At 47.2% G+C, this 23,846-nt stretch overlaps 1 protein-coding gene across 1 annotated transcript in view; it reads right to left on the bottom strand.

The window, feature by feature from the left end:
* MAST2 (microtubule associated serine/threonine kinase 2) overlaps positions 1–23,846 on the bottom strand; it is a 624,140-nt gene that overhangs the window by 277,937 nt on the left and 322,357 nt on the right. Inside the window, exons 8-9 of the mRNA XM_030208366.1 lie at positions 18,983–19,061; positions 1,862–2,016 (exon numbers count right to left, since the gene is read on the bottom strand). Coding sequence (XP_030064226.1) covers positions 1,862–2,016; positions 18,983–19,061 — 234 coding nt within the window. The remainder of the gene's footprint in view (positions 1–1,861; positions 2,017–18,982; positions 19,062–23,846) is intronic.

Here is a 23,846-nt window from a genome sequence, read left to right as displayed (position 1 = left end):
ATGTAATGTAGCTCTCTGAATTTCTGCTTGTCAAAATAGTGACATGTCTAAATTTGATATGAAAAGAGAGATGTCACACATAGCTTCTCCCAAGAGTGACATTTACAATATGCCCTATAAAATTGTACTCTGGAAACTAAATGAAAAAGATCTGTTTCTGAATATGTGATTTCTTTTTACTTCAAGAATATATAGGGACTCAGAAATGGGATCTTTCCAAATTTCCAGATAGTGAGATGATCTAAAACATGGCTTGTATAAAGCCACATTTATAAAGATCACATTTGTAATAAACCATAAAAGTCTCAATCTTTTATCATTCCAATTATAAAAATAATATTTGGCTAAAAATAAAATGAAATTAAAGTATCACCATGGAACTGAATGTAACATGGAAAATATGATCGATCAATCAGTCAGAAAGGGTGATCAAAGTATCTTATGAAGAAATGGCTTCAGGGATATTCAGAGCAAAACAAACCAGGTGACATGAGGAAAAAAGTCACAGACATCTTGAAAATTATCAATGCAGCCCCTGAAGACATGACTCAATTACTGTACTTAGAATCTGAGGGGCTCTTTTACTAAGCCACATACAGGCCTATGCGCGCCCAATACGTGCCAAATTGGAGTTACCACCCAGTTACCGCGTGGCCCTTGCGGTAATCTCAATTTTGGCGCGCATCTGCTACACGTGCCTGAAAAATATTTGTTATTTTCAGACACACGGCAGCTATGTGCGTTGAGGAATTTGGCGCATGTAGACCATTACCGCCCAGTTACCGAGTGAGACCTTACCGCTAGGTCAATGGCTTGCGGTAAGGTCTCAGACCCAAAATGGACGTGCGGCAATTTTCATTATGCCATTTTCAGCAAAACTTTTAAAAGGCATTTATTTTAGGTGCGCTAAAAAATAATTCTGCGTGCTCCCAAAACACGCGTGTACCCTAACACAGGCCATTTTTCAGCACACCTTAGTAAAAGGACCACTGAAAATGTTTATAAGAAAAACTTCTCTCCAGTCCTAAACATAGCAAGTTCCAACTTTGTGAATTTCAGGCCCCAATATATAAATATATTTTGATCTCTTAAAGACTAAAGTTCATTTTGAGCTTTAGTCCGTAAGAGATCAATCATATATTTATGGTTTGTTTTCATATTGCAAGCAAGTCAGAGGGAATAACATTAGAAATTGTCAACGGGTAAAAAGAGTATATCAAGCTACAGATGGAACAAATCAGGTGGACTCAGAAGTCAAGCAAGTAATGTTTTATTCAAGAACTGACACGGCCCATGTTTCGACTATTGCCCTGCATCAGGGGCAAATCGTCGTCAGGTTAAAAAGAGTAAATCAGGCTACTGATGGAACAACCAAGTGGACTTAGAAGTCAAAGGAAGCAATGTTATATTCAAGACCCAACACGGCTCGTGTTTCAAATATCCCCTGTATCAGGGGTCAATCAGAACTAAAACATCAATCCGGAGAATCCTTCTCATCAACAATAATACAGGAGAACACACAGGAAATTATCTGCACAGCTTGTTAGAAAGCAATGACGGTTGCCAGCATCGTAAATCAAAGACAACGCGCCGTGTTGGGTCTTGAATAAAACATTGCTTCCTCTGACTTCTGAGTCTGCCAGGTGGTTCCATCTATAGCCTGATACACCTTGTTTTTATATTGGTCATTTAGTGGTAGTTGCAGTCTTAAGTAAAATTATTTTTCATTAATAATTTGCAAAAAATAAGTTTTGAGGATTTGTTCCCCCCCCCCCCCCCCCAAATATTCACACTCTCTACTTGTATCACTGGATAGAAATCAAGAACCAAGAAACTCAAAGGGGAGGAGCAATATGTTTACCTGAGACTGCGAGATCGGGGCCGCATGGCAGGAGAATGACGCCCGTCTTCGTCGGTGATGTTTTCAGTACTGAAATGCTTTGTCAGAAAATGCAGCTCATCTGCAGTAGGCTGAAAGGGTAGTTGGTGTAGCTTCTCTTGAGATGAACATGACGACTAAATAAAAAAAATAAAAAAAATATAATGAAGACTTCATGAATAGAATATGTATTTATTGGAATTTAGCTCACAACTTTTCAGTAGCAGTAGTAGGATCAAGTACAGCTGTATATAGCATATGCATGTTTGTAAACACAAAATAAAGACCACAAAGGAGCCAAAATTACACAGGTTTTTTTTCTTATTAAAACTTTCCTTTGAAATTAGTAAACAAGTGTATTTCAGCTGGACATACTACTCTTCACCATTATCTGAAAATGCCAATGTCTATGGTATTAAGCAGCTCCATCATCAATTAAAGTGCTACCAAATGGTAACTAATAAAAGTAAGTAGAGAGAACCTATCAGGAGACAGAACAGACATCATAAGAAATACATGAATTTCTAAGCATTGTTCTAGAATTAGTTATGATTCACAAATGGATTTGCTACAGTAGTTAAAATATAGGTCTGTAACACAATGTGCCAGGTAAAGCAGATAAAGGAATTTTATTTATATCTGCTTGGAGTTTGCGCTGCGTAAGTCTAGTAGCGCTATAGAAATGATAAGTAGTAGTAGTAGTAGTTTGCTCTAATGGCACACAGGTCTGGAAAAGATACTGTGCCCAATATGGTCAGTGACAGACTTAAGTACCAGATTCAGATAACTTTATTGGCATGACAATTTTACGTGTTGCCAAAGCAATATATTTAAGGGTTAAAGTAAAATAAAGAAAGAATAAAAGGGCAAAAGAAGACAAATTATGAAGTAATAAAATAAAATTACAATTTACAGAGAGGTCAATAAATAGAACAATTCCCAAGTTCTGGTCCTGGCAGGACCAGCTCAAGGGGTTGAGGTGCCCTAAGCCAACTTTTGCTTTGCACCCAACCATCAAAAATTGAAAGCATCTCATTTACACCACCTAACATGGCTTCTTTCCAGCACAGGTCCTTTCAAAAAAGAATCTGTCCCCTCTTCCACATCCAGATCCCAGCACCTTTCACTTTCTCTGGTTCCTTCCTCTGTAGTCGGCAGGAGCAATAGTCTAACAGTGCATCGGCATCTTCTGCTTATTACTTCACAATACTGTATGTGTGTTTATACTGCCGTTATTGAGTTGAAATCAGAAAGAAGCTTCTTTCATATGGTGATTTCTATGGGGAAATGTCCTAGTTCTGTTGCTTGAAGAAGGCTTCTCTGGATGCAGAATATGTGTTAGCATTTAACAGCATGATGGTCAAAACTCAGAGTAGAATCTTGAACGCCTAGAAGTTGTTGTGAATTGACTTGAGTTTTATACCAATTTGGGGGGGTTGTTACAGGGGGTGGGTATGGTGGGGTGGAGATGATATTATAAAGCGAATGCTACATACCTGTAGAAGGTATTCTCCGAGGACAGCAGGCTGATTGTTCTCACTGATGGGTGACGTCCACGGCAGCCCCTCCAATCGGAAACTTCTCTAGCAAAGTCCTTTGCTAGTCCTCGCGCGCCCGCGCACACCGCGCATGCGCGGCCGTCTTCCCGCCCGAACCCGGCTCGAGCCGGCCAGTCCAGTATGTAGCAAGACAATACACTTCAAGGGAAGACACAACTCCAACGGGGAGGCGGGCGGGTTTGTGAGAACAATCAGCCTGCTGTCTTCGGAGAATACCTTCTACAGGTATGTAGCATTCGCTTTCTCCGAGGACAAGCAGGCTGCTTGTTCTCACTGATGGGGTATCCCTAGCCCCCAGGCTCACTCAAAACAACAACCATGGTCAATTGGGCCTTGCAACGGCGAGGACATAACTGAGATTGACCTAAAAAATTTACCAACTAACTGAGAGTGCAGCCTGGAACAGAACAAACAGGGCCCTCGGGGGGTGGAGTTGGATCCTAAAGCCCAAACAGGTTCTGAAGAACTGACTGCCCGAACCGACTGTCGCGTCGGGTATCCTGCTGCAGGCAGTAATGAGATGTGAATGTGTGGACAGATGACCACGTCGCAGCTTTGCAAATCTCTTCAATGGTGGCTGACTTCAAGTGGGCTACCGACGCAGCCATGGCTCTAACATTATGAGCCGTGACATGACCCTCAAGAGCCAGCCCAGCCTGGGCGTAAGTGAAGGAAATGCAATCTGCTAGCCAATTGGATATGGTGCGTTTCCCCACAGCCACTCCCCTCCTATTGGGATCAAAAGAAACAAACAATTGGGCGGACTGTCTGTTGGGCTGTGTCCGCTCCAGATAGAAGGCCAATGCTCTCTTGCAGTCCAATGTGTGCAGCTGACGTTCAGCAGGGCAGGAATGAGGACGGGGAAAGAATGTTCGCAAGACAATTGACTGGTTCAGATGGAACTCCGACACAACCTTCGGCAGAAACTTAGGGTGAGTGCGGAGGACTACTCTGTTATGATGAAATTTGGTGTAAGGGGCCTGGGCTACCAGGGCCTGAAGCTCACTGACTCTACGAGCTGAAGTAACTGCCACCAAGAAAATGACCTTCCAGGTCAAGTACTTCAGATGGCAGGAATTCAGTGGCTCAAAAGGAGGTTTCATCAGCTGGGTGAGAACGACATTGAGATCCCATGACACTGTAGGAGGCTTGACAGGGGGCTTTGACAAAAGCAAACCTCTCATGAAGCGAACAACTAAAGGCTGTCCTGAGATCGGCTTACCTTCCACACGGTAATGGTATGCACTGATCGCACTAAGGTGAACCCTTACCGAGTTGGTCTTGAGACCAGACTCAGACAAGTGCAGAAGGTATTCAAGCAGGGTCTGTGTAGGACAGGAGCGAGGATCTAGGGCCTTGCTGTCACACCAGACGGCAAACCTCCTCCATAGAAAGAAGTAACTCCTCTTAGTGGAATCTTTCCTGGAAGCAAGCAAGATGCGGGAGACACCCTCTGACAGACCCAAAGAGGCAAAGTCTACGCTCTCAACATCCAGGCCGTGAGAGCCAGGGACCGGAGGTTGGGATGCAGAAGTGCCCCTTTGTCCTGTGTGATGAGGGTCGGAAAACACGCCAATCTCCACGGTTCGTCTGAGGACAACTCCAGAAGAAGAGGGAACCAGATCTGACGCGGCCAAAAAGGAGCAATCAGAATCATGGTGCCTCGGTCTTGCTTGAGTTTCAACAAAGTCTTCCCCACCAGAGGTATGGGAGGATAAGCATACAGCAGGCCCTCCCCCCAGTCCAGGAGGCAGGCATCCGATGCCAGTCTGCCGTGGGCCTGAAGCCTGGAACAGAACTGAGGGACTTTGTGGTTGGCTCGAGATGCGAAGAGATCCACCAAGGGGGTGCCCCACACCTGGAAGATCTGCCGCACTACACGAGAATTCAGCGACCACTCGTGAGGTTGCATAATCCTGCTCAACCTGTCGGCCAGACTGTTGTTTACGCCTGCCAGATATGTGGCTTGGAGCACCATGCCGTGACGGCGAGCCCAGAGCCACATGCTGACAGCTTCCTGACACAGGGGGCGAGATCCGGTGCCCCCCTGCTTGTTGACGTAATACATGGCAACCTGGTTGTCTGTCTGAATTTGGATAATTTGGTGGGACAGCCGATCTCTGAAAGCCTTCAGAGCGTTCCAGATCGCTCGCAACTCCAGAAGATTGATCTGCAGATCGCGTTCCTGGAGGGACCAGCTTCCTTGGGTGTGAAGCCCATCGACATGAGCTCCCCATCCCAGGAGAGACGCATCCGTGGTCAGCACTTTTTGTGGCTGAGGAATTTGGAAAGGACGTCCCAGAGTCAAATTGGACCAAATCGTCCACCAATACAGGGATTTGAGAAAACTCGTGGACAGGTGGATCACGTCTTCTAGACCCCCAGCAGCCTGATACCACTGGGAGGCTAGGGTCCATTGAGCAGATCTCATGTGAAGGCGGGCCATGGGAGTCACATGAACTGTGGAGGCCATGTGGCCCAGCAATCTCAACATCTGCCGAGCTGTGATCTGCTGGGACGCTCGCACCCGCGAGACGAGGAACAAGTTGTTGGCTCTCGTCTCTGGAAGATAGGCACGAGCCGTCCGAGAATCCAGCAGAGCTCCTATGAATTCGAGTTTCTGCACTGGGAGAAGATGGGACTTTGGATAATTTATCACAAACCCCAGTAGCTCCAGGAGGCGAATAGTCATCTGCATGGACTGCAGGGCTCCTGCCTCGGATGTGTTCTTCACCAGCCAATCGTCGAGATATGGGAACACGTGCACCCCCAGCCTGCGAAGTGCCGCCGCTACCACAGCTAGGCACTTTGTGAACACCCTGGGCGCAGAGGCGAGCCCAAAGGGTAGCACACAGTACTGGAAGTGACGTGTGCCCAGCTGAAATCGCAGATACTGTCTGTGAGCTGGCAGTATCGGGATGTGCGTGTAGGCATCCTTCAAGTCCAGAGAGCATAGCCAATCTTTTTCCTGAATCATGGGAAGCAGGGTGCCCAGGGAAAGCATCCTGAACTTTTCTTTTACGAGATATTTGTTCAGGGCCCTTAGGTCTAGGATGGGACGCATCCCCCCTGTTTTCTTTTCCACAAGGAAGTACCTGGAATAGAATCCCAGCCCTTCTTGCCCGGATGGCACGGGCTCGACCGCATTGGCGCTGAGAAGGGCGGAGAGTTCCTCTGCAAGTACCTGCTTGTGCTGGAAGCTGTAAGACTGAGCTCCCGGTGGACAATTTGGAGGTGTTGAGGCCAAATTGAGGGTGTATCCCTGCCGGACTATTTGAAGAACCCACTGATCGGAGGTTATGAGAGGCCACCTTTGGTGAAAAGCTTTCAACCTCCCTCCGACTGGCAGGTCGCCCGGCACTGACACTTGGACTGCGGCTATGCTCTGCTGGAGCCAGTCAAAAGCTCGCCCCTTGCTTTTGCTGGGGAGCCGAGGGGCCTTGCTGAGTCGCACGCTGCTGACGAGAGCGAGCGCGCTGGGGCTTAGCCTGGGCCGCAGGCTGTCGGGAAGGAGGATTGTACCTACGCTTGCCAGAAGAGTAGGGAACAGTCTTCCTTCCCCCGAAAAATCTTCTACCTGTAGAGGTAGAGGCTGAAGGCTGCCGGCGGGAGAACTTGTCGAATGCGGTGTCCCGCTGGTGGAGATGCTCTACCACCTGTTCGACCTTCTCTCCAAAAATGTTATCAGCACGGCAAGGCGAGTCCGCAATCCGCTGCTGGAGTCTATTCTCCAGGTCGGAGGCACGCAGCCATGAGAGCCTGCGCATCACCACACCTTGAGCAGCAGACCTGGACGCAACATCGAAGGTGTTATACACCCCTCTGGCCAGGAATTTTCTGCACGCCTTCAGCTGCCTGACCACCTCCTGAAAAGGCTTGGCTTGCTCAGTGGGGAGAGCATCAACCAAGCCCGCCAACTGCCGCACATTGTTCCGCATGTGTATGCTCGTGTAGAGCTGGTAAGACTGAATTTTGGCCACAAGCATAGAAGAATGGTAGGCCTTCCTCCCAAAGGAGTCTAAGGTTCTAGAGTCTTTGCCCGGGGGCGCCGAAGCATGCTCCCTAGAACTCTTAGCCTTCTTTAGGGCTGGCTGGCTCAAGCCGGTTTCGGGCGGGAAGACGGCCGCGCATGCGCGGTGCGCGCGGGCGCGCGAGGGCTAGCAAAGGACTTTGCTAGTGAAGATTCCGATTGGAGGGGCTGCCGTGGACGTCACCCATCAGTGAGAACAAGCAGCCTGCTTGTCCTCGGAGAAAACTGAGTATGCTTTCACTCCTGTGGTTGTAATCATTTTCTGTTTGTCTTGTTTGGTCTATGATATGGACAAGTTTTTGTTGGTTTTAATCTGTTGTTGGTACTCAATAAAGATTATAAACATAACATCATGATGGTCCAGTGTGAAGGATCAGGGGTTAGTATTTTTCATAGATTTTCAGGCTACATAATTTAACTGCAACGAGTGTAAGCACAAAATGGGATGCTCCACTCCTGCTGCTCCCACCCAAAGGCCGCTGGCGCCGCAGTCCCCAGTCCCCACCTGCCTACCCTCAGTTCCCTCGACAGCCCTCTTATCTCTGCCATCTGGCGCCCTGCATTTTAAAAAAATCTCTGAATCAGTGGTACAGCACCTCACGTCTGCCTATAAAAGAAGCAGATCACCTCGTCAGCCTTCCCTCACTGTGTCCCGCCCTCCTCTGATGTAACTTCCTATTTTCGCGAGGGCGGGACACAATGATCAAAGGCCCGACGAGGCGATCTGCTTCTTTTACAGGCAGACGCGAGGTGCTGCACGCTGGCACTGCGCCACCGATTGAGAGATTTTTAAAATGCAGGGAGGCCAGGTTTTGATGTCAGAAGGAGCAGGCGTTTCTACAATAGGCTCCAGTCAGTGTCAGCCAGGCAGCGGGCTGATGTTTTTGCTCAGGTGCGGCAGCTGTGGCCATCAATTATTAACACAGGCTGACTCTGCTGCATACCACCTACGAGGAAACAGGAAGTTACATCAGGAGGCAGGATCCAACAAAGGTCCTGTGACTGGCTGGAGTAGACTTAACTGCAATTAAAAATATTCAGATTGTGACCATAACCTCAGGAACAGTATATACACTCCCTTCCACTGCTAGACACTTTGTTTAAATCAGATGGGCTTTTGTTTGCATGGTGACTCTACAGGATGGAAAGACTGTTAGTCCTGAGCATTTTTAATATGGGTGGCAAGGGCCTTTGGTGGTCCTTGCCCCACAGCCTATTTTCAAATAGGGCCAGATACAGTGAAAAAACACAAAACCCTGCAAAAAGAAACTCAAAACCTATACAGAAAATTGACAAAACCATAACAGCCCTATCCCATCTACGAAAAAACAGTGCTACACTGAGTTCTAGAGCACGAAACCATAACAGCCCTAACCCATCTATGAAAAGACAGTGCTGTAAATATTACACTGGGCCCTAGAACACCAACATACATGCTACTGGGAAATTGGAACAAGCTGGACTGTTACAGATCCCAAAAAAGCAGTGGAATCAAATGCATTTATTGGAACAATACCCGACGTGGCCACGTTTCGCCCTCAGGCTGCGTCAGGGGTATAAACTATCAAAAGTGTATGTAAATATATCAAACACACTAGTAGTTCCAAAAATCTAGTTCCACTTATCTGCTACTTCCAACTAAACTGATATGCAGGGGAGATAGAGAGCACTCAAACTTTCACAGTGCCCTCTTGGCCAGCTAGCTCCACTGCCTCTTCAGTATTTGAAGCTTTCAAAGCAGTATGGCAAACAGCAATGGGAATCACAAGAGCTTTCCTCACAGCGAACGATGGCCCATCACAAGGGCATGAACTCATAAAGGAGGGAATGCACATCCTCCTGGAGGGAATAAACTCATCCTCTTTATTGTATAAGTGGAGGGGAACACACACGCCTCCTGGAGGGAATCACACATCCTCCCAACACACTGGAGGGAATGAACTCATCCTCCTATTTATAGAACTGGAGGGGAACACACGCACCTCCTGGAGGGAATCACACATCCTCCCAACACACTGGAGGGAATGAACACATCCTCCTAAATTTAAACTGAACATGAATCCTTAAGATTTTCCAACTTTCTCCCAAGGAAGGAACTTCAGGAAATTAGAACAGAACCTGAAAAACAGATTCACAGCATACAGACAATCATACAGGGAGGGCTCATGGCTTCATCTGCTATGACTAAAGGAAAGAAAATTACCAAGGTAAGAACCTAATTTTCCCTTCCTTGTCATCAAGCAGATGAAGCCATTACGTATGGGATGTAACAAAGCAATCCCTAGATAGGGTGGGAACAAGCCACACCACGCGCTAGCACTTGTGCACCAAAACGTGCATCCCTCCTGGCAGCCACATCCAGCCTGTAATGTCGGGCAAAGGAGAGCTTAGAAGCCCATGTTGCTGCACTGCATATCTCTTGAAGAGAGAGTGCTCCAGTTTCAGCCCAAGAGGAAGAAATCGCTCTAGTAGAATGTGCCTTAAAGGCTACAGGCGGAACCCTGCCGGCCAGCAGATAAGCTGAAAAGATAGTTTCTTTGAGCCAGCGGGCAATAGTGGCTTTAGACGCTGGAGACCCTCTGCGAGAACCGGATAGCAAAACAAACAGATGATCAGAAGTCCTGAAAGAGTTAGTAACTCGCAGATACTGCAGCAGAGTCCTGCGCACATCCAAAAGGTGCAGCTGCCCAAAAGATTCTGGAAACTCTTCCTCTGAAAAAGAGGGCAAGAAAATAGGCTGGTTTAAGTGAAAGGCTGAAACCAACTTAGGCATTAAGGAAGGCACGGTCCGAACCGTGACTCCAGACTCTGAAAATTGCAGAAATGGGTCTCTACAGGACAGCGCCTGGAGCTCTGACACCCGTCTCGCCGAGGTAATGGCCACCAGAAAAATGGCCTTCAGTGTCAAGTCTTTCTCCGATGCTCGCCGAAGCGGCTCAAAAGGAGATGCCTGCAGGGTTTTCAAAACTAGCCCCAGGTTCCAAGCTGGACAGGGTGCTCGCACTGGAGGTCGGAGCCGAAGCACCCCTCTAAGAAACCGTGCCACATCTGGGTGAGCAGCCAAAGACATGCCTTCCACCTTACCACGAAGGGAGGCCAACGCTGCCACCTGCACCTGCAGGGAATTATAGGCCAAGCCTTTTTGTACACCTTCCTGCAAAAAGTCCAGAATCGGCGATGCAGGAGCCCGCATTGGAACAATGGCTCTGGAAGCACACCAAGACTCAAACAGGCACCAAATCCTGGCATAAGCCACGGAAGTGGACCGCTTGCGGGCTTGCAGGAGAGTGGAAATAACTTTATTGGAATAACCTTTATCCCTCAATTGCGTCCTCTCAATAGCCATGCCGTAGGACCAAAGTGGCCGGCGTCCTCCATGGCTACCGGTCCCTGAGTCAACACTTTCGGTACCAGAGGTAACGGCAGAGGAGCCTCCAGGAGCATCTGTCGGAGGTCTGCATACCAAGGTCTCCTTGGCCAATCCGGGGCGATGAGGACCACTTCTCCTGAGTGCAGCCGAATCCGCAAGAGCAGGCGCCCTATCAAGGGCCATGGGGGAAACACATAAAGTAGACCCTGAGGCCAGGGTTGAGCCAAGGCATCCAACCCCGCCGAGCGAGGATCTCTCCATCTGCTGAAGAAGCACGGGACTTTGGTATTGGCACTTGTCGCCATTAGATCCATCACGGGCTTGCCCCATTTGGCACAGATCTGCCGGAATACTTCGTCTGCCAGATTCCATTCTGCTGGATCGATCTGATGCCTGCTCAGATAATCGGCCTGCACATTGCTCTGACCTGCAATATGAGCTGCCGACAGACACTGAAGATGCAGCTCGGCCCAGTGGCAAATCAGTTCGGCCTGCGCGGCTAGTGCTCTGCACCTTGTTCCGCCTTGTTGATTTATATTGTCCGACATCACTCTGACAGCCAATCCTTCCAGGGTCACTTGAAAGGCCAGAAGCGCCTGAAACACCGCTTTCAACTCTAGGCGGTTGATGGACCACTCCGACTCCTCGAGTGTCCATAGACCCTGGGCATGCTTCCCCTTGCAGTGTGCGCCCCAGCCCTTCAGGCTGGCATCTGTTACCACTAGGCACCAAATGGGGAGCGTCAGCGGCATTCCTCGCCGCAGCATGCTGTCCGAGAGCCACCACTCCATGCTGAGACGGGCCGCAGGGAGCCAAGTAAGTCTGCATTGGTAATCCTGAGAAATAGGAGACCATCTCCGGAGTAGGGAATACTGTAGAGGTCTCAGGTGCGCTCTCGCCCAGGGTACCACTTCCATCGTGGCTGTCATCGATCCCAGCAGCTGGACAATGTCCCAAGCTCGCGGGCGGGGCATCCTCAGGAGCAGACGGACCTGATTCTGAAGCTTGCACCGCCTTAGCTCGGGTAGGAACACATAGCCCGAGACTGTGTCGAACCTGGCCCCCAAAAACTCTAGATTGTGAAGGGGACAGGTGACTTTTGGCCATATTGACGACCCAGCCTAGAGATTGCAGTACTGAGACCACTCTGGCTGTAGCTTGTAAGCTCTCTGTTGCAGAGTCTGCTCTGATGAGCCAGTCGTCTAGGTACGGGTGAACCCTGATACCTTCTCGCCTGAGAAAAGCAGCTACTACCACCATTACCTTCGAAAAGGTTCGGGGAGCTGTGGCGAGGCCAAAAGGCAAGGCCCTGAACTGGAAATGTTTTCCCAACACCGCAAACCTCAGAAACTTCTGGTGCGGGGCCCAAATCGGTATGTGCAAGTAAGCTTCTTTCAGGTCTAGAGACGTGAGAAACTCTCCTGGCTGAACTGCCGCAATGACGGAGCGCAGGGATTCCATGTGGAAATGCCGCACTCTCAAGGACTTGTTCACTTCTTTTAAGTCCAGAATAGGGCGAAAGGACCCACCTTTTCGCGGCACCACAAAGTAGATGGAGTATCGGCCGCAGCCTTGCTCGGCGGGAGGCACCGGGGTCACTGCCCCTAACTGAATCAGACCTTGTAAAGTGTCCTCCACCGCCGCCCGTTTGACGGCAGAACCGCATCGGGACTCCACAAACACGTCTCTTACTGGGGCGTTGAATTCTATTCTGTATCCATCTCTGATCAGGTCCAGAACCCACTGATCTGAGGAAATCTTGGCCCACTCCTCGACAAAGAGGGAAAGCCGTCCTCCGATGACAGGCATCGAGGAGAGGGCCGGCGCACCATCATTGAGAGGGTCACCCCTGAACTCCTGGTCTTGAGCCACCCGCTGCGGAACGCTTGTCCGAGAGAAAGGAGTTCCTCTGCTGACCACGGGCACGTGAAGTGAACCCAGCAGAACGCCCCTGGCGGTACCTTCTAGCTTCACAGAAGCAAGGTCTGTACGAGGAGTGGACCGCCTGGCCCTTAGAGGAAGGCCTCTGCCTATCTTCGGGCAAGCGCTGGGGTTTTGGATCACCCAGGCCTTTCACAATTTTCTCTAACTCCTCACCAAATAGGAGAAGTCCTTGAAAAGGCAACTTCACCAACCTTTGCTTAGAGGCCATGTCCGCTGCCCAGTGTCGTAGCCACAGACGACGGCGAGCCGCCACTGCTACTGCCATTTGTTTAGCCGAAGCTCTGACAAGGTCATAAAGGGCATCAGCCAGAAAGGACAAGGCCACCTCCATCCGCGGAGCCACATCCAAGAAGGGCTCCGCTCCATCTCCGGGCTGAGCCACTGCCTGTTGCAGCCAAGCTAGGCAGGCTCTCACAGCATAACAGCTGCTTGCAGACGCCCCAACAGTGAGACCTGCAATTTCAAAGGACCGTTTCAACGCTGTTTCCAGCCTACAGTCTTGAACATCCTTCAGGGCAACACCTCCTTCAACAGGGAGGGTAGTTCTCTTTGTCACCGCAGTGACTAGGGCATCCACTGTAGGCATTTGAAAACGAGCCATATGTCCCTCACGCAGAGGGTATAACTGCCCCATAGCCCTGGAAACTCTCAAAGGTCCCTCGGGGTCAGCCCACTGAGCCGAAACAAGCTCTAGGATGGAGTCATGCAAAGGGAAGGCCCGAGCAGCTTTCTTGGTACTAGCCATCCTGGGATTACCCGAGGAGGCCATGCCACTGTCAGGATCTTCAATCGAGAGGGCCTGCAGGGTATCTGAAATAAGCGCTGGCAGCTCATCACGGTGGAAAATCCTCACCGCGGAGGGATCATCCAGATCCTGTGGTAAATCCGCAGCTGACTCTGGTTCCTCAGACCAAGAACGTCTGTCAGAGTTCTCCGAATCCTCACACCCTGACCACGGGGGGGGGAAAAAGGTGCACCACAATCTGAAGGGGAATTAACCCTTCTGCGCTTATCTTTAGGCCAAGCATCCGGGGAAAAAGCCTCACTGGGCAGTCCCAGGCCAGAATCCATCGGGGGGGGGGGGGGGGGCAATCAGAGGAGCCTCAGGCGACCCTTGAGGAAGGGCTCTTTTCATCATGTATGCTTTATGCAGCAAAAGCACAAAATCCGGGGAGAAAATCTCACCCTGGGCACCCAAATCCTGCCCGGTGCTAGCCACTCCTGAAATAACCTCATCTCGAGGTGCCCCACCCGGCTCAGGTCTCTCCGTGTCCACGGAGGCCGCACTATGCGGTGTAAGCAAAATGGCGCCTGCTGCCAGCTCAGAGCGGGAAGAAACATCGCTCGCCATGCTCGGGCCGGCTCCTACGCCAATACAGCACGATTTACAGAGCCCTGCTGCTGATTTGCGCTTGCCACAAGTGGAACAGCGCTTTACATTGTCCGCAGCCATCGCCGAAAAACAGCCGTAAAATCCAAAATGGCGGTTTCGCGCCAAAATCGCCCCGATCGCGGGCCCACCCCGGAGGAGTTGGAAAACACTCTTACCTCAAAGGATCTAGTGTACAACTACGATCCTGCTGAAAATCAGGTCAAAAACCTCTGTTCCAGCGTCTCTGCGTTTAAAAACGCGACGCGACTTTTTTTTTTTAAGCTGTGAGGAAAGCAGAGGTATTGAAGACTCCGGAGGCTCAGATGAGTGGGAAAGGCAGGGAAAGGGTGAACCTATATGCCTGCATCCACTGTTGGTGGGTAAGGACAGGGAAAGCAAGGCAATATGTCCACATCCACAGAGGTATGGGTAAGGCAGGGAAAGGGCTAACCTATGTGCCTTTAAAGTGAAGCTGCTATAGCCTCAAACACCCCGGTTAACAACTGGCAAGCCAGGAACCACCTCCCGGCAGATTTTTCTGGAGCCACCCTGCTAAGGGAGATAGAGAATACTGAAGAGGCAGTGGAGCTAGCTGGCCAAGAGGGCACTGTGAAAGTTTGAGTGCTCTCTATCTCCCCTGCTGGTTGATGGACATAACCCATACGTAATGGCTTCATCTGCTTGATGACAAGGAAACACAGCTTTAAACTTTATTGTTCCTTAGGGGGCTAAGAAAGTCCCCTGTAAATTTCCACTTTGCACAGCAGAGTAGCTGCAAGAATCTTTTTTGACTACAATTATTTTTTATTTATTTATTTATTTTTATTTTATTGCATTTGTATCCCACATTTTCCCACCTATTTGCAGGCTCAATGTGGCTTACAATAATACATCATGAGTGGTGGAAATGCATTAAAAATTATACATTTAGTGTTACAGAAGGATCTTGGGCAACATGATAATGATAAAACATGATAGTAGTATAACAAGCATATATTGTAACACAGTTCTGAATATGTGTGGAGGAGTTATGTGTATTCACTTAGCAAGAAATTGGAGGTGTCACTGCCAGAGAAATGATGCAAGAGGGGGACACGTTTTTAAAGATGGCCATATCTGTTTTATGCCTCTGCTGGCTAAGACCTGTGGTTTACAAAGGCATGCAATAGGCACGTTAGCATTTTTAACACTCGTTAATGGTTACGTGATCAGAGAAAACACTACTTTTGATTGTTACCTTACAGTCTTTTTTAAGACCATTCTTTAACGTTTTTTGCAAAAGACACATTGGAGATTTTTTCTTCTGTCATGAACAGACTCCCGAGGCAGGCCACTGGCTGCAACACAGTGCCATGTCGAATCTATTTATCAATAAATCTCCTTAGAAATATCATCGTTGTCTGTTTTGTATCTGGAGTCCAGGGTCGTTTTCCCACTTGTTTCCTACTGTTGTTGCATCCCATGGGATTTCAGAGTTTTTCACTTAGGTGGATTTCTACATGACCTACACAGGCCGGTAGGGGGATTTTGGAATTTTCTGGCCTTTTCTTTTGGGTCTGCTTATTTCTGTTTGTGTTTCTGTGAGTTTCCACTGACACTGGAAAGACAGGAATTTCTGGCTGACCACAAACTACTACTACTACTAAACATTTCTAGAGCGCTACTAGGATTACGCAGCGCTGTACAGTTTAACAAAAAAAGGACAGTCCCTGCTCAAAAGAGCTTACAATCTAATGGGCGAAATGTCAAGTTGGAGCAGTCTAGATTTCCTGAATAGAAGTATGGTGGTTAGGTGCCGAAGGCGACACTGAAGAGGTGGGCTTTGAGCAATGATTTGAAGATGGGCAGGGAGGGGGGCTTGTCGTATGGGCTCAGGGAGTTTATTCCAGGCATGGGGTGAGGCGATGCAGAAAGGGCGGAGCCTGGAGTTGGTGGTGGTGGAGAAGGGTACTGAAAGGAGGGAATTGTCTTGAGAGCGGAGGTTACGGGAAGGAGCGTAAGGGGAGATGAAGGTAGAGAAGTAAGGAGGGGCTGCAGATCGAGTGCATTTGTAGGTTAACAGGAGAAGCTTGAACTGTATGCGGTACCTGATCGGAAGCCAGTGAAGTGACTTGAAGAGAGGAATGATATGAGTATATCGGTCCAGGCGGAAGATAAGACGTGCAGCAGAGTTCTGAACGGACTGAAGGGGGGATAGATGGCAAAGTGGGAGGCCAGTGAGGAGTAGGTTGCAGTATTCAAGGCGAGAGGTAATGAGAGAGTGGATGAGAGTTCGGGTGGTGTGTTCAGAGAGGAAAGGGCGAATTTTGCTAATGTTATAGAGGAAGAAGCGACAGGTCTTGGCTATGTGCTGGATATGCGCAGAGAAGGAGAGGGAGGAGTCGAAGATGACTCCGAGGTTGCGGGCAGATGAGACGGGATGATGAGGGTGTTATCAACTGAGATAGAGAGTGGAGGGAGAGGAGAAGTGGGCTTGGGTGGGAAGACAATAAGCTCGGTCTTGGCCATGTTCAGTTTCAAGTGGCGGTTGGACATCCAGGCAGCAATGTCGGATAAGCAGGCCGATACTTTGGCCTGGGTTTCCGCAGTGATGTCTGGTGTGGAGAGATAAAGCTGGGTGTCATCAGCATAAAGATGATATTGGAAACCATGAGAGGAGATTAGGGAGCCCAGGGAAGAGGTGTAGATTGAAAAAAGAAGGGGTCCAAGGACAGATCCCTGAGGAACTCCAACAGAGAGCGGGATTGGGGTGGAGGAAGAACCATGAGAGTGTACTCTGAAGGTACGGTGGGAGAGATAAGAGAAAAACCAAGAGAGGACAGAGCCCTGGAACCCAAATGAGGACAGTGTGGCAAGAAGTAAGTTGTGATTGACAGTGTCAAAAGCGGCGGATAGGTCGAGAAGGATGAGGATGGCGTAGTGGCCTTTGGATTTGGTAAGGAACAGGTCGTTGCAGACTTTAGATAGTGCCGTTTCTGTCGAGTGTAGGGGGCGAAAGCCAGATTGAAACGGATCGAGGATGGCATGAGAGGAGAGAAAATCAAGGCAGTGGATGTGAACTGACAAAGACCATTGCCATGACATCCCAACCGTCTTGTTACAAACTGACAAGCCCCCCCCCCCCCCCCCCGTTGTCATGACATCCCAACTGTTTGTTACTGAGCAGAAGTGTGGCAAGGACACTAAGGGCCCTATGACAGGACTCCTATGTACTTGCAGGATTGTTGATTGGGTGGTATATATGAGGTGGTCTTTTGTGATGGGAAGGGTATATAAGTAACTACTTATCTAAAGAGACTCTGAAATAGTCCAGATGGCAGGAGAATTTCATATCCTTGTCACAGCCTATTTCCAGGGGGTTGGGGGGGTACTCTCCACCCCCCCCCCCCCCCCCCCCCATACAAACTAATTCTCTATAGCTAAGATTCTTTCTTTCTTCCTTTTTTTCTGTTCTATGACCTTTGTAAGCTTGTGACAGTGAGGAATAAAACTTTTCTTTCTATTGTTAGACTCTGTTCTGTAAAGCTACTAATGCCAAGAGCTAATAATATTTCTTGTGCTGTTGCTAGTGAGAAATAAAGATTCCTTTTCTTCTTTTAACTTAGCCTGAGTTTTTTTTATAAGAATAGCATGACCAAACGCGAGCCTACGTAATTACTGATACCCTCACAAATGTATTGTACCAGTCAGATGGAAGAGAGGGAGAGGGGGAGGTAAGTTTAAAAAGATCCAATTCCTGGGGATATTTGGATGCAAATGTTTTACAATATCCATTTGATTAATTACTCCTTATTTATCTATAAAAAGAGTAATGTTTGCAGGTCTTGTTGTTTGTTACTTCTATGTGTGCATGGATCACTAATAAATATATATAATTTTTTAATAAAAAAGGAATTTATATTGTGAAGTGTACTTTTGCAAATACCTGGTGCTTTTGCACTTTTCCCACTGTTTTGCTACTTTTCAAGTGAAGTGCACTTCTGCAAAGTCACTTAACATTTTAGTACACAGGCTCCTTAATACCTCGAAGTACAGCCTCGGCTGAAACAACCACCTTTTAAAAATCTATCACTTTGAGTGGGCTGTGTCGGCATTGCTGCGTGGCTTAGTAAACAGGGGGGTATCTGTGCCTCTGAGCTGATGCAAAATCTGGCAGTGAAATTTGTTGTAAAAGGAGGAATATACAGATAATTTGGTCAGGCCAAACGACACTTATAACATGTCCCCATGAAATCTCTACATCCCAGCCATCTCTGTGTTTGAAAAACAGCATTTTGAGATGTTGCCATTTCTACGTGTAGCTAATCTATGTGTGTAAATTCCACTACTTACACATGTGGACATGCTTTTAAAATGGCCTTAATATATTAGGGAGAGATTTGTTTTTTCAGTGATGGCACCACTAATATGGAATGCGCCACTGCATGAACTACAATGTCAGCATGATCTTGTGTGCTTTCAGAAGCAGATAAAAGAACTCCATTTAAACCAGTCATTTTTTATTGCATGACAATGTAGTGATGTAGTTTAATATGTTCTTGCTGTCTAGAAAGATTATGCAGATAATTGCTGTACTTCAGTTTTGTTGTGCATATGAGTGATTGTATTCACTTTCTTTGTGAACTACCAGCTTATGGATGTGGCTATCAATTAAGTGTAAATAAATATTACAATGAAATATATGTACAAGAATAATCAGCTAAACTGTAGGAGGCTCATTAATTTATAAAATAGAACAAATGAGTTAAGGAAAGCTGGTTATTGTGGGGCTCATTTTCAAAGCACATAGACATACAAAGTACCATAAATGAGCCCCTATATTACTTACTGAAACAGTTGAACTGGGAGTATTAGTTCCATATCCTGAGGAAGGAAGCGATGCCAGGGACCAGCGACGTCCATCCGTCCTGGAAAAAAAACAAATTGGTTATTCTGAGGTGAATTAAAATTAACATGAACCATATTAGTATTTCCAGTCTGGATTCCAACAGCACTACACGTGATGAGTTAAAAGTTTTCCTGGCAGTACCTGGTAGTACCTGAAAGAGCTTATACTTTCAAATCTTTTAAAAGCCTATCTATAGTGACTGGTAAAAGCTTTAGAAAGGAGTAACTTGTAATAACTTAGTTTAGGTAGCATACAAAAACAATTATCTCTCTAACAGCAGTCAGGTATACTGGGGATTGAGGTCAAATTTTGCAGTGGAGTGGAGGAGTGGCCTAGTCAAATTTTAGGAATGGAGGAGTGGCCTAGTGGTTAGGGTGGTGGACTTTGGTCCTGGGGAACTGAGGAACTGAGTTCGATTCCCACTTCAGGCACAGGCAGCTCCTTGTGACTCTGGGCAAGTCACTTAACCCTCCATTGCCCCATGTCAGCCGCATTGAGCCTGCCATGAGTGGGAAAGCGCGGGGTACAAATGTAACAAAAAAAATAAAGCAAACTTGCTTACCTGTAAACAGGGCCGTGCCTAGGGTCTCTGGCGCCCCCTGCAGACTATCAGTTGGCACGCCCCCCACCCCCCCCCCACCCCCGCCTGGCTCCAAGGTGCGTGGAAGAGCTGGGTAGTGCCAAAGAGCTGAGCACTGTTTTGGTGCCACCTCAGTAAAGCCAACACACAATCTCTCCATCACTGCAAAACGCTATACACAAACTTGTGCAAAAACACACTCATATCCTTACTAAACCATAACAGCACGAATTCCAAGGACAGAACGAGCAGGGAAGAGAGGATTCACCTTCACCTTGTTCTTCAGGTTTGCAAAGAACTGAAAGTCTGGAACATGGAAAACCAAGTTAATAAAGAAAGCTCGCATTTTGACCAAGTTTACATATGTGGGAAATGAATGGGAAATTAAAAGAAAAGAGGATTCTGCGCAGCGATTGTCTACTCCGGCTCCTGATCTGAGCCCCAGTCCTTCCTCTGCCTTTGCCGAGACAAGCATGCTGGTTATTTGATCTCGCTCTCCTCTTTCCCACGCTCCGCCACACATTTTAATGAATTAACTGGGAGCCCCGTCCCACCGTTCCAGTCCTGCTCTGGCCCACCAGGCCACGCCCTCCTTCCCCTCCCGTCTCCAACTTGGGCCCGGGGCCTCCCCAAGGGGGTCTCAGAGGATCGGTGGTGCTTTGGGACTGCTGGGACTGGGGATGGTTTATTTAGGGAAGCCCCAGGAGCGATTGTCTTAGGCTTTTTTGGTCCGTTTTTCACAAAGCAAACGCCATGAAAACACCAATACTTAAAGTATCTATGTATATTTTCCAGATTATAAAATTATAAAAGGTTTTTGGTACTGTGGGTCCACATATTTCCTGTTAGGATCTTCCTGTTGTGACCAGCAGAAGAAAGGAGGTGTTGATGCCCCTGTATAAGTCGTTGGCGAGGCCCCACCTAGAGTATTGTGTTCAGTTTTGGAGGCCGTACCTTGCGAAGGATGTAAAAAGAATTGAAGCGGTGCAAAGAAAAGCTACGAGAATGGTAAGGGATTTGCGTTACAAGACGTATGAGGAGAGACTTGATGACCTGAACATGTATACTCTGGAAGAAAGGAGAAACAGGGGTGATATGATACAGACGTTCAAATATTTGAAAAGTATTAATCCGCAAACGAACCTTTTCCGGAGGTGCGAAGGCAGTAGAACGAGAGGACATGAAATGAGATTGAAGGGGGGAAGACTCAAGAAAAATGTCAGGAAGTATTTTTTCACGGAGAGAGTAGTGGATGCTTGGAATGCCCTCCCGCGGGAGGTGGTGGAAATGAAAACGGTAACAGAATTCAAACACGCGTGAGATAAACATAAAGGAATCCTATTCAGAAGGAATGGATCCTAAGGAGCTTAGCCGAGATTGGGTGGCAGAGCCAGCTGGTGGTGGGAGGCGAGGATAGTGCTGGGCAGACTTATACGGTCTGTGCCAGAGCCAGTGGTGGGAGGCGGGGCTGGTGGTTGGGAGGCGGGGATAGTGCTGGACAGACTTATACGGTCTGTGCCCTGAAGAGGACAGGTACAAATCAAAGTAGGGTATACACAAAAAGTAGCACATATGAGTTTGTCTTGTTGGGCAGACTGGATGGACCATGCAGGTCTTTTTCTGCTGTCATTTACTATGTTACTATGTTACGATGTAGGATCTACATTTCTCTGGCGACTAATGGAACATTATATACCTTTATTCATTCCTTGACCATTCTGCGGTATAATTTACAGCAAACTGAAAGTTGGTCTAGCCTAGGGAGCGTCTATAATCACTCAAACGGTGAATGGAGAGACATCGGAAAGGCAAATATTTTCCGGAGCCATTTTTAAATTAAGAATTCTGCCATCAGAAGTGAGTGGGTCAGTTATTGAGAAGCTCATTCAGTGTTATGAATCACTTATCAGACTAACACTCTACAGTCACTGCACTTTTTTGAACTTCTCCTCTTTCTTGGTAGGTGGGCGGGCGGGCGAGCGAGCCAGCGGGGGTTGTAAAAGCAGAAAGTCTCCGTCCGCTTCCCTGGCCTCTTTGCGTCCCGCCTTCCTCTGATGTCATTTCCTTTCGGATGGGCGAGACGCTGAGAGGGCAGGGAAGCGGACAGAGACGAGCGTGCCTGCTTGTTGCTTTTACTACTGGCGTCCCACCCGCCAGTTCACCAATGCGGTAAGATTTTTTTTTTTTTTTAAATACAACTCGACGGCGCCCTTGAAGGCAGGCGCCCCCCTGCGGTGCTTACCCCGCTTACCATGTTGGCACGGCCCTGCCTGTAAAATATGTTTGCTGAACACAGTTGGTGTTCATGAAAGAGAGACAAACTCAAGAACAGGAACACAGAAAAGAATACTGAATGAAAACTGAAAAAAAGCCAAGAGAGATATATGTCTGGCAAAAGCACAAGCAGAACAACAAATGACTAGTAATGTAAGGAGAGGAGACAAGAAGTTTTTCAGGTATATCAGTGCAAGAAGGATGGCTAAAAATGGAATTGTGAGACTGAGAGATGCTGTCACTCTCTTCTCCAAGCTACAGCCTTACTAAACACATTAAAGCTGCACTTATTTGGGGGGAGGGGAGATGGGGGCAAGGAGCTGCTGAACCATAAGGGGGAATGGGAGAGAGAATGAACATGGAGTTGCTGGACCATAGGGGTAGAGGAGAAGAGAGAGCTGCTGTACCATAAGAGTGGAGGAGAAGAAAAAGAGAACAGGGAAATGCTGGACCATAGGAGTGGAGAGGAAGGAAAAAGGAATAAGGAAATGCTGCACCACAGGGGTGGAGGAGCGAGAGGGACAGGGAGATGCTTAGGCTACAAGGGTGTGGAAAGAGGACGTGAGGGAGGATGTTTGGTATTGTGGAACCATGTAGGACAACCCATAGGGATTCTCAAGGAAATGAGCGCGAGAAGGATAGTGAGTCCAGAGGGTAAAGGCGTAGTATTGGGCTGTGAGTGAAAGAGAAGGAAACAAGAAGCTAGGAAAGGATTGAGCCAGGAGAGCCAGGAGGTGAGAGGAGAAGATAAAAAATTGATAGGTAAGTGAAATATAGCTGGAGGACTGAAGAGTGAGAGGGTAAAATCTGAGAAGGCAGAGAGAAAAGAGAGAGCAAATATGTCAGAGACAGATGTATTGAAAGAATGGTAAGGAGGAGGAAAGTGGGAAAAGGACAGATGAACAGCACCCACTGGAAAAAGACAGACAGGAAAGCACAAAAGAGAAACTGGGACCAACTTCGAAAAATAAAATGTCCAGACAACAAAGGTAGAAAAAAGTGTTTTATTTTAAATTTATTAGGTGTACATATTCCTATTTTTCTGTCCAGCAATTGTGTACACAGATTTTAATGGTATAATATTAATTTAAATCCATGTTAGCTGCTTGTTAGCCTCATATGTTGTTTTTGAAGCTGATACATGTTTTATTGATATTGTAATTGTTTTGTTATATTCTTATCCACCAATTTATTAGTATACATCTTTTATTTATTTATTTATTTATTGTTTATGATTTTTTTATTTGACATATATATTTATATATTTTTTTATTCATATGGTTTATATATTCAGTGATTTGGGTCGCTCTATTTAATGGGGTTTTTTAAATTTACATGCACATTCTTTTTGTTTGCCTGTGATTAGATACTCCTGTGTATACCAAAACACGGATCTGTGTCAGGTACATGGATACTATTATAATAACCTGTGGTGGATACCTATACGATTACTGGTATTTCACATGAGGACACTGTATGTGGGACCTTTGTCTTTTACTGTGATTATTAAAGACTTTATAACCAATTAATTGTAAGTAGATTCCCGTGGTCCACTCCTATCTCCTGTATATGGCAATCAGGTTTAGGAAGGGCTGAAGAGGGCTTCAACAGAAACTCCAGTAGCTGGAGCATAAGGACAGTGCCAGGCAGACTTTTACAGTGTTTCCCACAAATGACAAGATGGATTCAGATAAGCTGGAGTGGGCTTCGATGGCAACTCCTGTACTGCTATGGATTTACAGCCAGTCTCACTAACACAGACTACTCAATAATTACTGTGGATTCTTTTGGATTCGTATTAGGTAAATGAGCCCTACAAGGAACAAAAGGACAGTGCCGTGCAGATTTCTATGGTCTATGTCCCAGAAATGCCAAAGAAAGACCACGATCAACTATTTTATATCACTTTCAATGTTGGTTCAATCATTTTATTATTATTATTATTAAACA

The sequence above is a fragment of the Microcaecilia unicolor genome, chromosome 6, assembly GCF_901765095.1.
Source record: "Microcaecilia unicolor chromosome 6, aMicUni1.1, whole genome shotgun sequence".
Taxonomy (NCBI): domain Eukaryota; kingdom Metazoa; phylum Chordata; class Amphibia; order Gymnophiona; family Siphonopidae; genus Microcaecilia; species Microcaecilia unicolor.
Note: the sequence above shows the minus strand (reverse complement) of the source record. Positions and strands in the feature narration are given on the sequence as shown.